The sequence below is a fragment of the Eschrichtius robustus genome, chromosome 10 (genome assembly GCF_028021215.1).
Source record: "Eschrichtius robustus isolate mEscRob2 chromosome 10, mEscRob2.pri, whole genome shotgun sequence".
NCBI lineage: Eukaryota > Metazoa > Chordata > Mammalia > Artiodactyla > Eschrichtiidae > Eschrichtius > Eschrichtius robustus.
Genome location: NC_090833.1, coordinates 23351136 through 23364383, shown reverse-complemented (window position 1 = coordinate 23364383; position 13248 = coordinate 23351136). Strand labels below are relative to the sequence as shown.

Sequence of the window (13248 nt, the reverse complement as noted above, 5' to 3'; positions counted from 1 at the left end):
AGGTGATTCTGATGTCCGCCCACATTTGAGAAGCTGGAGATGGCTGGGAGACAAATGCTATTTTGACGGAATGGGCATGACCCTTTTCCTTCAGGGATACGAGGCTGGCAGGAGGCTGCCCTTGGGACTGATAGTCTCTCCTTGACCAAACTCTAGCTAGGCTCCTCTGAGTCCTTTCTCTCTGACTAGCCCTCAACCTAGAAGACTAGAGCCAACATGAACATGGTTTCTAATAGGTCAAGGCAGCATCCCCAGGATGACCCAAGCCCCCCCTTAAAGTGCCTGCCTGCGAAATCACAACAATGCCAAAAGAATTTACTCTTTTGTTCCAGCCAACACCAGGAAGATAGGCTCCCTGTCTCCTAGTCTCTGTGGGAGGGTAGGAACCTAATTTTGATAGGTACCAGTTAGCAAACCCGGATGGGTTTCACATGGACCAATCCCACCTTTCCTACTTTCTGTAATTTTCATCTCCCTGACTTCTGAGTCCCTACTTGCCTCCCTCCCTACTCCCCCATTCTCCCTTTAAAACACACAGTCACCTCTGTACGAATGGAAGTTTTCAGCTCCCTATTGCAGTAGTATGCTAGTGATGAAAATCTGTGCTTACCACTTTTAGTGTCCCGCTTTGTTGATCTTTGACAGGACATTCAATATTTGTATAGAGGCCATTCCCTCTTCCCCTATCCACGAGGTGAACACAAGAAGGAGAGGCAGGAAGGTCAAAGAGGTTTTTTTTTTTTAAGTTGGTAGTATTTGCAAGAAAGGGGGCGGGGCAACACATTATCCCCCAGCTGGATGATTGCTTGGCAAGTAGGCTTGCCCCAAGAGATGAGGAGAGACCTCAGTGGGAAAATGTCAATATAGAACCACCAGGAAGATAAGGTGTTAAGGGTAATCACGGCACATAGGTGCAGAAAATACCCCCGTCGCTGTCCACAGGCCTAAGTTGGGCCAGCAGAGGGCAGATGAGACGGTGGCTACGGGCGAAGAGAGATGGGCCTCTGATGCAATTGTGGGGGACGGCTGTCTGCACAGCCAGGCATAACCATTCTCACAAGGGACCCCCAAGGCAAAGGGAACTATTGCAGTGGAGTTTCTCGTCTGCAGGAGCCCGTGGGGGACGCCGCCTGTCCACACCAAGCCTGCAGACCCTCAGCGAGGTCGGTGTGAACGGTCAAGGCCAAAGAGACCAAAACTACGCCACAGCCAGTCCACACAAGCTCTCTGTGTCCTTCTAGCCTAAAGCCAAAAAGGGGTGCCGCACAGAAGGGGGAGGGGTGTGTGAGCAAGAAGACCACGCCCCTCCCTCTAATTTTTTTTTTTTTTTTCGGCTGTGTTGGGTCTTTGTTGCTGTGCGTGGGCTTTCTCTCGTTGCGGCGAGCGGGGGCTACTCTTTGTTGTGGTGCGCAGGCTTCTCACTGCGGTGGCTTCTCTTGTTGCAGAGCACGGGCTCTAGGCGTGTGGGCTCAGTAGTTGTGGCTCGCGGGCTCTAGGCATGCAGGCTCAGTAGTTGTAGCACACGGGCTTAGTTGCTCTGCGTCATGTGGGATCTTCCTGGACCAGGGCTCGAACCCGTGTCCCCTGCATTGGCAGGCGGATTCTTAACCACTGCGCCACCAGGGAAGCCCCCCTTCCTCTAATCTTAAAGGTATAAATCAAGGCTGTGCTTGGGGGTGGGGAGGTTGGTGGGATCTGACTTGAATATGCGAGACACTTTTAAATTCGAGTCGTTTCAAGTCTTAAGAACTGGGATGAAAGAGCTTTAATGATGGGGAGTACCTGATAAGTTAGGGAATCAGGCTGAGCTGGCATGAGGGGAGCCTGCCCCCTAGCAGGGATGGATTAGAATTGACAGCCAGGGACTTTCCTGGTGGTCCAGTGGTTAAGACTCCTCGCTCCCAACGCAGGAGGCCCCGGGTTCCAAACCTGGTCAGGGAACTAGATTCACATGATGCAGCTAAGAGCCCACATGCGCAATTAAAGGTCCCGCGTGCCACAACTAAGACCCGGTGCAGCCAAATAAATAAATATTAAAAAAAAAAAAGAATTGACAGCTAATGAGAAGGATCCTCCCTTCCTCAGCCCCACACCCCAGGGGCTATTATCGCCTCATTTTACAGCTGGGGAATCTGTGGCTCTGAGAGTTAAGTAACTCAGCTCAGGTCAGGTTTACCAATGGCAGTGCCGAGATTGGAGCCCATATGCACCTATCTCCAAGCCCAGCAAGACGGCAGCCCTGTGGGCGAGTCCTCACTGTGGGCTGGAAGGCTGGGTGACCCTAAGGTAAGCTGCCAGAGGCAGGATTTACAATGTGATCTGGTTATTCTCTAGTTTAGGAAAACCTTCTTCTGCCAGCCCTGGGGAGAGTGTGGGAAAAGAAGGTTAGCTCCAGTCCTGACTGTCAGGGGAGACAAAATCAGAGTGGGTGGCGTGACAGCCCAGACATAATCTGAGCCCTTTGCCCCACAGGTTTGACCATCCGTGGGTTGGGAGAAGCATGTGAGTGTGGTTGAGAAACAGAGATTGCTCTGGTGTAATGCTCCTGGCAGAAGCAGCCTTGTGGGAAGGGAGTGGAAAGATTCAAAACCAGCCTTCCTCTTGCCCCTCTCCCTTCAAGCTCTACCACAGGGAACACTTAATCCTCAGCTCCACCCCAGGCACGAGAATGACCCCATCCCAGGAGAAGGCCATGCCTCTGGGGCAAAGACACTCTCAGCCTTGGTAGCTGTCAGTTGGCTCTGACTTGAACTGGCCTGCCCTTGGCTGAAAAGTTTTCCCATATCCGGCATTGCCTTTTGGACTCTGGCCTCTTAAACCAGTGCTTCAGGAAAAGCACCTCCAGACAGAAGAATGTGGACTCTAGAAAATGGGGATTTGTAGAAGGTTTGCAGTTAGGGGAGTGACCTGGGCAAAGTCTTGCACTGTCTCTTGCCTCTGAGGTCTGAGACTCCACATCCCGGGCTCCCCTTCTCTCCTGGTCACTCCTCTTCAGTGTCCCTCACTGTCTCCTCCTCCCTGACCCCACCTCTTCTGAGTAAGGATTAGAAAAATCCTTAGAGATTTTTCAACTAAGTAAATAGGGAGTTTTCAGGACTCATTCTGGACCCAGTCTTCTCTCTACTCTCTGCATAGGTGAATCCATCCTTTCTCATTCTAAGTACCTCTACATACTCATGACACTTCAATTCTTATGTCTAGCCCAGAACTCTAGTCTCATTTATCCACTTGCCTATTTGATATCTTTATTGATGTGTCTCTGAGCACCTCAAACTCAGTATCCTTCAAACTGAACTTGTAATTTTCCTTCAGTAAATCGTATTGTTTCTATCTCCAAAGTATACATATATCAAATGTATCTACTTTTTTCTCCTTCTTCTGTTCCCATTCTTTTTTTTTTTTTTAAACATCTTTATTGGAGTATAATTGCTTTGCAGTGGTGTGTTAGTTTCTGTTTTATAACAAAGTGAATCAGCTATACATATACATATATCCCCATATCTCCTCCCTCTTGCGTCTCCCTCCCACCCTCCCTATCCCACCCCTCTAGGTGTTCACAAAGCACCATTCTGCTCCCACTCTTGCTTGAGCTAACAACTTCTTTCCCACTGAACTTCCCCTGGCCGTAATTTCCCCTGACATTGCCTCTTAACATGACCATCCACTCATTCTCCATAGAACAACCAGAGTCATCTGGTTAAACTGCAAATCCAATCATTTTGGTCTCATATGTAAATCGCTTAATGGCTACTTATTGTATTCAGAATAAAATCTAATATTGTACTATGACCTTGCCCCTCTCTACCAGTGTTAGCCATTAGTTCTGCTCATCCATATTTCCATTCCTTCTCTCCTTGTGGGCACATGAAATGAATGCACTTCCTCATACCCTTGAAGTGGAGATATGCCCGTGTTACTTGCTTTGGAAAATGAAACATAAGCAAAGTGATTTGAGAGCCAGTATGTGACTTTTAATGCACTTTCTTCTGCTACAGTGATTAGGGAAACCAGTATTGATATGGTGGTGCCACAAGATTGAAGCAGCTTGAATTGTTAGTAATAATGTAGGAGAGCTGCCCTGGAAGTTTGCCCAAATCCACAGTGGAATTTTCATGAGTGGGGAAAAAAAAAGCTTCTGTGTGAGGTTTGGGAGTTGTTTGTTACTCAGCAAAACATAGCCTATCCTGATTGATACACTGTAGAAAGAGGAGTTACTTGTGGGAAGCCTCTTTAAAACAAAAGCAAAGGAAAAGTTTTTTCAGAAAATTTCCTTGTTTTTCATTAGACTATTAAAAAAAATTAACAACTAGCTCTTATTAATTATTCACAAAAGGAATCACAATGAATCCCCAAATTGGAGGGAAGTTCGGGGTGGCCCAAGGAGAAGGCACATACATATTTTGGCAGGAAATGACACTCCTAGGTAACATCTCTTGATGTGGGTGGGCAAGACTGGATCACCATGGGGACAAAAGGAAGATGTGGGTAAAACTTTACAGAGAGAGAATCTGGCATGAGGAAAAGTCACTTTAGGTGTGTTTATTAAAGTTAAACATTAACCAAGTAAGATAATTTCTTCCCCACCACCCAAGTAATACCTGCTTCACTTTGTCTTTGGTTAAAAATATACCAGGAAGGATCTGAATGATTCAAATCTGGCTGAAAAGGGAGCAATTTTTGAGGAACACATACTTTCCAAGCAGGAACATTTCTTTATCTTCTTCTTTCAGGCTTCTATTACTATATATCTTCAATGATGGGCAATGTTTAATTTGGAGAGAGAGAGAGAGAGAGATTGAAGAAGGGCAGAAGAGAGCAAATAGGAAAAAAGGAAGGGAGGGAGGGAGGAAGGAAGGAAGGAAAGGACGGAGAGAGAAGGATGAAAGGAAATAAATCTATAATGAGACTGGAATGTGCAGTCTCAATGAGAGGGGAGAGATGACCAACCCTTCCTAAAGGCACTTAAACACACAGAACAGTAGGTGGCATTGTTTTGACCCTTTTTACCCAGGGTGACCATACTTTGGGAGGCTCAAGCTAAAATGGTGTGGTCACTACCAATGAATGTAGAGACTTGTAAGTGAGCTGGCCTCCAGGCATAGCGACCAGAAAAAGGAAATTCTCAGAGCCCCTCTTCTCCAGAACATGTGAGAAATCCTCAGAAGTTACTGAAAACAAGATTGCCCACGCCTGTCGACTCTAGGGCACTGCAAAGGCATCCACTGGCTAGGGTCTCTGTTTTATGTTTCAAAATTCTCTAGTTCTAAGGACTGAGTCGATGTCCATAGCAATGTCTTCTTATGTAAGCAGAATGGGGCTGCACTGATCAGACAACACTCTTTCATCCTGAGCTGTGAGCAGTCTGGTCTGGGCAATCTCTCTCTTTTTTTTTTTGAAGGACAAGACTACGTGCCCACTGCAAAGTTCATGTCCCACAGCCCCGACGATTGATGTAGTCCAGTTCTGCTCCCAGGTAGAGGCCCTAGCTGTGCCTCTGCCTCCTAAGTTCTTAGGTGAGGCCATAGATGGCCTCAAGGTTGAGACCTTTGAGTAGAAAGCTTCAGGCTGGGCCATATAAGCCCAGGTTCCGGGCCGCCTGGGAGATCCTGGGAGTTTTCCTCTGGGGAAATGGATAGTGAGCCGGTTTTCCAGACCTGTGTGGCTTCTTTATGGAAGGAGGGCCCTGAGTGCCAATGTTTAAGCCAGATCCCACTGCCTTTGTTTGGGTATTGCCCACTTGACATTCATGCTGGGCTGCCTCTGGGATCGTGCTTCCTTGCTGAGTCATCTGAGTGTCTTCAAACAAGCCTGGGAGCCTTTGCTCAGACCCCATGAACTTGTCCTTGTGCTTTACTTGATAACTGGTTTCCTGGTGGAAGGTTTGGACCAAGCGGTGCATCTCTAGGTGCGTGTGCCATGGAGACTCGGGGGCCTGGAGACAGCCTCTGTCAGCCTCCTCCAGCATCTCCTCTGCCTCAGGATCCGCCTCTTCTAGGGACAGTGAATGCCTTCTCTCCTTGTTAATCCAAACAGCACTGACCATGGCCTCAGCAAGAGCAGGCATGTTCCCTCCTGAGAAAGCAAGGCACCAGCAGGGTCACCACTGCAAAGTACATGGGTGGCTCTCATTCTGGGGGTCTCAGAGCTTTCAAGCTGAAGGAAGGCCATGCCAAATACATCAAGGAGGCCAGGTACCCAATTCACTGCATTATCTCTCTCTAACACACACACATAAACACACACACACACACACACATTCATGCACAATTACTCATTTATTCAACAAATATTTATTAGGCCCTTATAATGTGCCAAGCATTATTTATTCTAGGTCTTGGGAATACAGTAATGAACACTGAGACAAAATCTACCTCTTCATGATGTGGTCTAGTGGAGTAGAAAAGAATAAGCAAATAAACATACTATAATAAAGTTTCTGGTGGTAATCAATACTATGGAAAAAGACATTCGAGTGTGATAGAATTTAATAGGAGATCAGTTTTTGACTGCAGTGAGGGAGTGAACCCTAGGAAGATCTAGGGAACTCGTATTTCAGACTAAAAGAATAACGGGGACCAAGGGCACAATATGTGTTCACCCACATGTGTGATTCACATACACTGGCCAGTGGAAAGGGTTATTCTTAACTTACAGGGTTTTGTGTTGTGGGATTCTGATAATGGGTTTAGCACCCAAGGCAGAGGAGAGGGGAACTGTGTTTTGAGGCAGCTCCTTTTGGAGGACTGGTCTTTATCTTTCGGAACCATAGCCACTGTTCTGGGAACATGTTTGCAGCACCTACTGCTTCCCTGAACTGGCTTCAGGGATGAGAAGGCAGACCGATGTCTTTCTTCCTTCTCAGGGACATCTTTTTACCACCTTGTGGAACATGACAGTTTCTTGTCAACTCTTGGTGGCATTGAGGGTTGGAGAAATGACTGAAAGCCATTTTCCTATAGAAAGGAGACCTGTGGCCAGCCTGGAATTCCCTCTGAAATGCAGTGAAGCTCCCTTGAGCATTCTGACATTTGTCCCTGCTGGAGGCCCCTAGGTGACAGAGTACATGGTGTGAGCGGAGAGATGGTGTTGAAGGAATAAAGCCAGAAGGAAGCCCTTGTTGAACTCTAGTGCTAGGAATCCAGAACACCTGACACTGCATTTCTAGAACCTAAATACATTCCATAACACTAAGGATGAAGGAAGCTAATTCCAGAGGGCTTCCTTCCATTAATCAGCTCCCAGAGTACCTGCCCTTCCAGATACAACCCAGTGTCTTAAGACCCTGAAATCTAGTTTTAGTGGGAGCCAATGTCAATGGCCACTCAGTCTTCCTGAGTCTCTGCTATGCTGGACACAGAGGATCCCTAAATTCCCTCTACTTGCTTGGCTTCATGGCATTAATATCTCCTGGTTTTCTCCTATCATTTAAGAAAAATGAACTGTGGTAAGACACACACAACATACAATTTACCGTCTTAGCCATTTTGAAGTGTACAGTTCAATAGTGTTAAGTCCATTCACATTGTTGTGCAACCGATCTCCAGAACTTTTTCATCTTTCCCAAACTGACACTATACCCATTAAACAACTCTTCATCTCCCCCACCCTGGCAACCACCATTCTACTTTCTGTCTCTGTGAATTTGACTACGCCAGGTACCTCATATGAGTAGATCATTACAGCACTTGTCTTTTTGTGACTGGCTTATTTCACTTAGCATAATGTCCTCAAGGTTCATGTAGGTTCATCCAAGATTCAGCATGTGTGAATTTCCTTTTTCGGGCTAATATTCATCTGCTACCATTTTGACTGCTATCTTCCCTGACTTCTTTTCCTCTGCTTGTCCCTTCAATATTTGAGTATTGTAGAACTCTAATTGTCATCCCAGCCTCTTATCAATTTACACATTGGTCCTCCACAATTTTATCCGTGCCCATGGCTTCAACTACTACCAATGTGTTGATGACCCCAAATCTATATCTCCAGCCCACATTTCTCTCCTGAGATCCAGGCTGGTTGGAAGTTTTACAGACAACTCCCTCAAATGCAGCATATTCACAAACAAATTCATCTCCTCCTAATCAGAAATCTTTTTCTCCTATATTCTGTATCTCAGTGAATGGTACCACCATCCAGCCTGTTGCTAATGTGCAGGCAAAATTGCTTTTTTGCCCCCTCCCCCAGCATCACTGTCACCTCATTTTTGTAATCTTGCTCTGATTTCTCCCTGGAGAACCACCTTATTCCTCACGCCCAGTCCAAGTGCTTCAAGTGTGCTTCTAACTCACACTCGTGTGACATAACAATCTGGTCCTCAGCCAATTAGCACAGAAAACCCTAAGGAGCTTTATACATGTTAATTTATTTAGTTCCCACCGCAACCCTCTACTTTGGGGACTACCGTTTTTCCCAGCTGAAAGAGGAGGAAGCTGAGTCACAGAGTAATTTACATGACTTGTTCAAAGCTGCACAGAGCAAGTCAGTGGCAGAGCTGGCACTCAGGTTCAGGCCCTTCTCTGGAGACCAAGTACAGGAACACTCCATCAGACAGCACACTACTTCTCACAGTTAGAGCAAGAACGTGGACTTGCAAACTGCTAGAAATGCCCTGAAAGATTCTGACTGAGCCTGCGGGTGAGAAGTCTTCCCTGGGGAAACAGAGCCTGAGCACTCCCCCTTGCATTAACCTGTTGTAACTCATGATGTAACTCATATGTGGTGACGACGGAGGAGGGAGGTTTGAGTTGTAGGATGCAGGAGAAAGGGGCAGCGGGGAGGGATGGGCAGGGGTGGTGAATTCTACGTGGCATGCTGAGTTTGAGATGTCCTTGGGGGCATACCCATCACATGGATGTGTGAGTCTGAACCACAGGTGTGTTAAATCTGCTTTCATTTGATACGAGTTTAATTAATGCTAGCTGAGTAACTGAATGAATTAATACCCTTGAGGATGGAATAGGGCTTTAGGAAACTGCCAGCTTCTGCCCTGCGGAGAGAGGGGGCTATTTGGCTGTACCAGTTCGGTTCAAATGGACCCCACTCATTGGCAACAGCCCAAGTTGTGAGAGATGGGTGCCTTTAGCCCAAGGCAGTGCCCTTCCTGTCCCAGACAGTGAGGACCCTCTGGCCCCTGATTCCTTCCCAGACTTGCCTAGAGCGGGGTGGGCTGCTCAGTGAGTCCTGAACTGTATAAACAGCCACAGAAATTCCCAGAGCACAGCCTTGACCTTTCAGGGGGTCTTCCTACCTCTCTTGACTTGCCCTCCCAGTTAGAGGATGAAGGGCTGGGATTTGACAATCGCTTGCTTCCTGAGCCCTGTGCTCCTAACTTCCTCCTGGAATAAATCTGAGCTCCCAAAGGGAGGTGGCTTCTCCCCTGGAGGCGGGGCTTCTGTGTCTCAGCGCCCCTCCCCAGCTGCTGTTCGAGGGGGTGCAGAGCTCGCTTGGTGAGCCTGGGTGCCTCCTGGGTCCCTGAGCCCTGCGTTTCCTCTGGCCAGTGCCCAAGCTGTCGGGAACATCACGTGTCCTCTCTCCCTGGAACCAGTTTCTCTGGTTCACAAGAGGTGCCTGGGTGAGACCCAACCAGGAAGCACAGCTCCCATCTCCCCACCTGGCCTGGCAGAGGGGCCAAGCCCGGCTCACCAGGCAGACCAGTTGCGCAAGATCAGAACCTAAGAGCAGAGGCCAGGGACAGCGAGCTGCCTGCCAGCTGCCTGCTTGAGGCCCCAGCGGAACGGCCCTGCACCGGCCTCCCTGTTCTGACTCTGCCTCTGGCCAGCCCGCCTCCCTGCTCTTCCCCACCAGGAGGCCAGCAGAGCCCTGGCCCTGTGCTGCCCACATCTCAGCCGCCCATTCTGCCCGCAGCCAGGCCCTCGTGCCTTCCCTTCTGCCCCCAGCACCTGCCCGGCCCTACCTTTCGGGAGCACCACCACGTGGGCCTGGGCCTTCTGTTGCCGTCTCAGGCCTTCATACCGGGCTCGCAGGAGCCGGATGCTGAGCAGGGCCCCTTTCCCTGGGGCCTGAGTCCCAGAGCCGTCGGCCATGAAGGGAGACCCCAGCTGCCAGAAGTGGGGCAGGGCAGGGCACGGGCAGGGCAACCCCTTCATCTGGATCCGGATCCGGGAGCAAAGCAAACACTGATGGGCGGGGCTGGGGGGGAGGTGGTAGGGCTCAGGGAGAGGAGGGGGGAGAGAGAAGTGAGGAGGAAGGTGGAACGATCAGGAGAAGAGCAAGGGAGGGAGAGCGAGAAATTGGGGGAAGGAGAAGGGTGGGAGCGGGCGGTAAGGAGAAGGAAAAGTTGGAGGGGGAGGAGGGAAGGAAGGGATGCAAAGAGGGGATGAAGAATGGGGGAAGGAGGTGATAGCCGCGGGGGATGAATGGGGTGAGAGAAGAGTGAGCACGGGGTGGGGGGGCAGCAGGAGGAGGAAGGGGGCAGGGAGTGAATGAAAGTGAGAAATCGATGGGCAGGGAGTGAGGGGCGGAGCAGGGGACAGAGAGAAGGACAAGCACGGCTTCTCAGAGTCCTTTCGGGGTCCAAGGAGTGTCCTATTCCAGGTCCTTCACTGCTTGATCCTAAAGTGTAGAATACGACTCCAGGAGCTACAGTGAAGCCTCCTGTTTCCTGGCAGAGCTGGAGCTAGTGCTGGGGGATGCCAAGTGCCCGCCTTGGTTCACACCCCTTGGACTGGAACCTGGGTGCTTGTCAGCAAAGCTGCCTGTTTGGTTGGCAGTTGGAAAAGGAGCTGGAGCCTCAGGAATATGCACCAGCATCCGGGCAGAGGGAGACCCAGTAGCAAAGGTACCCCTGAGACCTCCACTCACCACCCAGTGTGCAACTCAGGAGAAAGCCCAGCCCCAAAGTCACTGCGGGGACAGAGCCAGGGGAGCCCTGGCCTCTAGCCAGCCCCACCTCTTTGACATTTGACGTAGGCTCTGTGGTCTCAGCACTTTCCAACCAGTTAAGTTGGTGTTTATCTTACCCACAGCTACATGCGCTCTGCCCCTCTGCTTGCTAGCCCCACCATGTCTACAACCGCTTTGAATCCTAAACCCTCTCTCTTACACCAGCTTCGGCCTGTCCTGGCTCCATTTGGCGGATTTAGTTTTCTATCTTCTTCTAACATAATTACCCAATTACCCAAAATATCTACAGAGGCAGTGGAAACAGTAGTAGCTGAATTTAGGAGACATTTTGGAGAATAACTGGATGGTATTTAGCCATAGGACATTGGATGAGAGATGGAGGGTGAAAGTCTGTTGGGTGGTATACGCCGTATACATATATGCTATATACTTCGTTGGGTGGCATGTGCTGCTGTAATAAGGTACCACAAATTGGTTGGCTTAAACAACAGAAATTCATTGTCTTAGAGTTCTGAAGGCTGCAAGTCCAAGATCAAGGTGTCAGCAAGGTTCGTTCCTTCTGGGCATTGCAGAGGGAATGTGTTCCATGCCTCTCACTTTGTTTCTGGTGGTTTGCTAGCAACCTTTGGCTTTTCCTGGCTTGTAAAAGCATCACCTGATCTTTGCCTTTATATTCACATGGTGTTCTCCCTGTGTGCATGTCTCTGTGCCCAAATTTCCCCTTTTTATAAGGACACTAGTCATATTGGATTAGGATCCACTCTAATGACCTCATCTTAAGTCAACTATTTATATCTGCAATGATCCTATTTCCAAACAAGGTCACATATGAGGTACTAGGGTTAGGACTTCAACATATGGATTTGGCGGGGGTGGGGGGGGACACAATTTAACACATATCAGGTAGAGAAATGGTAGCTCCATTCACAGAGATGGCACAGGAGAGGAGCAGATTGGGGCAAGGGAGAGGAGGAGGGATTTATTTTAGATGTTATGTTTGAGGTACCTATGACTGTTGGGTCATCAGGAGGGAGTTAGAAGCCTGGTACAGAGAGGCAGATGTTATTGCTTGTGAAAATGATACAGTTCATTATTGGAAAAATTTTATCATTAGACAGTCACACATATAGAGAATTGAGAGATGGTCCAAAGTTGCTTTCTTTTCCCTTTTCAGCCACCATTAGCTTGTTCAAGTTCATGTTTAATGGGCAGAAGAGAGGTCTCCTCCATGCACTTCTAATATTCTTCTTTCTCCTGTCTTGTCCCAGCATCTAACTTCTTTCTCTTGGCATCTGGTCCATCATTATGTTCTAACTACTGAGAGAGGGGATGAATGGTCTAGGCTAGTGGGGCTTCTACAAGACTACTTTTTAACATAACTTCTGTGCCACTATTTAAAAAAAAAAAAAAAAAAAGTCTCACTCTCTTTCCCCCACCTCCTCAAGACCTCTGTAGTTATCCGGGCTTGGGTTGGGTAGGGCTCCTTCAGTGGGAGGGTATATACTCCAGGAAGAGGGTTATGAAGGTGAAAATGTTCACCCTACTGTATAAGAATTGAAGTCTTCAGTCCATACATGGCAGCTGAAGTCTTAGAATTGAATGAAATTTCCAGTTTAGGAGGATATTTCAAGATACCAAGCTCTAGGAAGACCAATATTTAAGGGGCAGGCAGAAGTAAGAAGGTAATGTTGAGAGCAGAAGAAGTGAAATCAAAATGATAGGAGGAGAAACAGTGAAGAGGGGCATCCCAGACTGTAAGGAAGGAAAGAAATGTCGCAAAAGAGCCAGACTGGCCAAAAAGGGGGAGACAGAATCTCTTGATTACCTTCCTGCCCTATAGAATAGTATCTGAGAAATATACGCAAAAGACTGGTTCTCAATCTGGCTACACATTCAGACCACCTTGGGAGTTTTATTTATTTATTATTTTTAAATTAATTAATTTATTTTTGGGCTGTGTTGGGTTTTCGTTGCTCGGCGTGGGCTTTCTCTACTTGCGGCAAGTGGGGGCTACTCTTCGTTGCGGTGCATGGGCTTCTCATTGCGGTGGCTTCTCTTGTTGCGGAGCACGGGCTCTAGGCACGCGGGCTTCAGTAGTTGTGGCACGCAAGCTCAGTAGTTGTGGTTCGTGGGCTCGAGGGCGCAGGCTCAGTAGTTGTGGCGCACAGGCTTAGTTGCTCTGCGACCTGTGGGATCTTCCCGGACCAGAGCTCGAACCCATGTCCCCTGCGTTAGCAGGCGGATTCTTAACCACTGCACCACCGGGGAAGTCCCACCTTGGGAGTTTTAAAAGAAACACCCATGCTTGAGTGCCTCCCCTAAATATTCTGATTCATGTAGTCTGGGGTGGTACCTGGAGATTGGTATGTGTCTAACGTTCTCCAC

General features: G+C 48.5%; 1 protein-coding gene across 1 annotated transcript; it reads right to left on the bottom strand.

Annotated features, from left to right (window-relative positions):
- Positions 1-4043: 4043 nt before the first annotated feature.
- On the bottom strand, positions 4044-10106 carry C10H9orf152 (chromosome 10 C9orf152 homolog). The gene is made up of 2 exons (XM_068553010.1): positions 9914-10106; positions 4044-6072 (listed from the first exon to the last, which is right to left on the bottom strand). Exons 1-2 carry the CDS (start codon positions 10104-10106, stop codon positions 5561-5563), a joined length of 705 nt encoding a protein of 234 aa, XP_068409111.1. The 3' UTR covers positions 4044-5560.
- Between the last annotated feature and the right edge of the window lie 3142 nt (positions 10107-13248).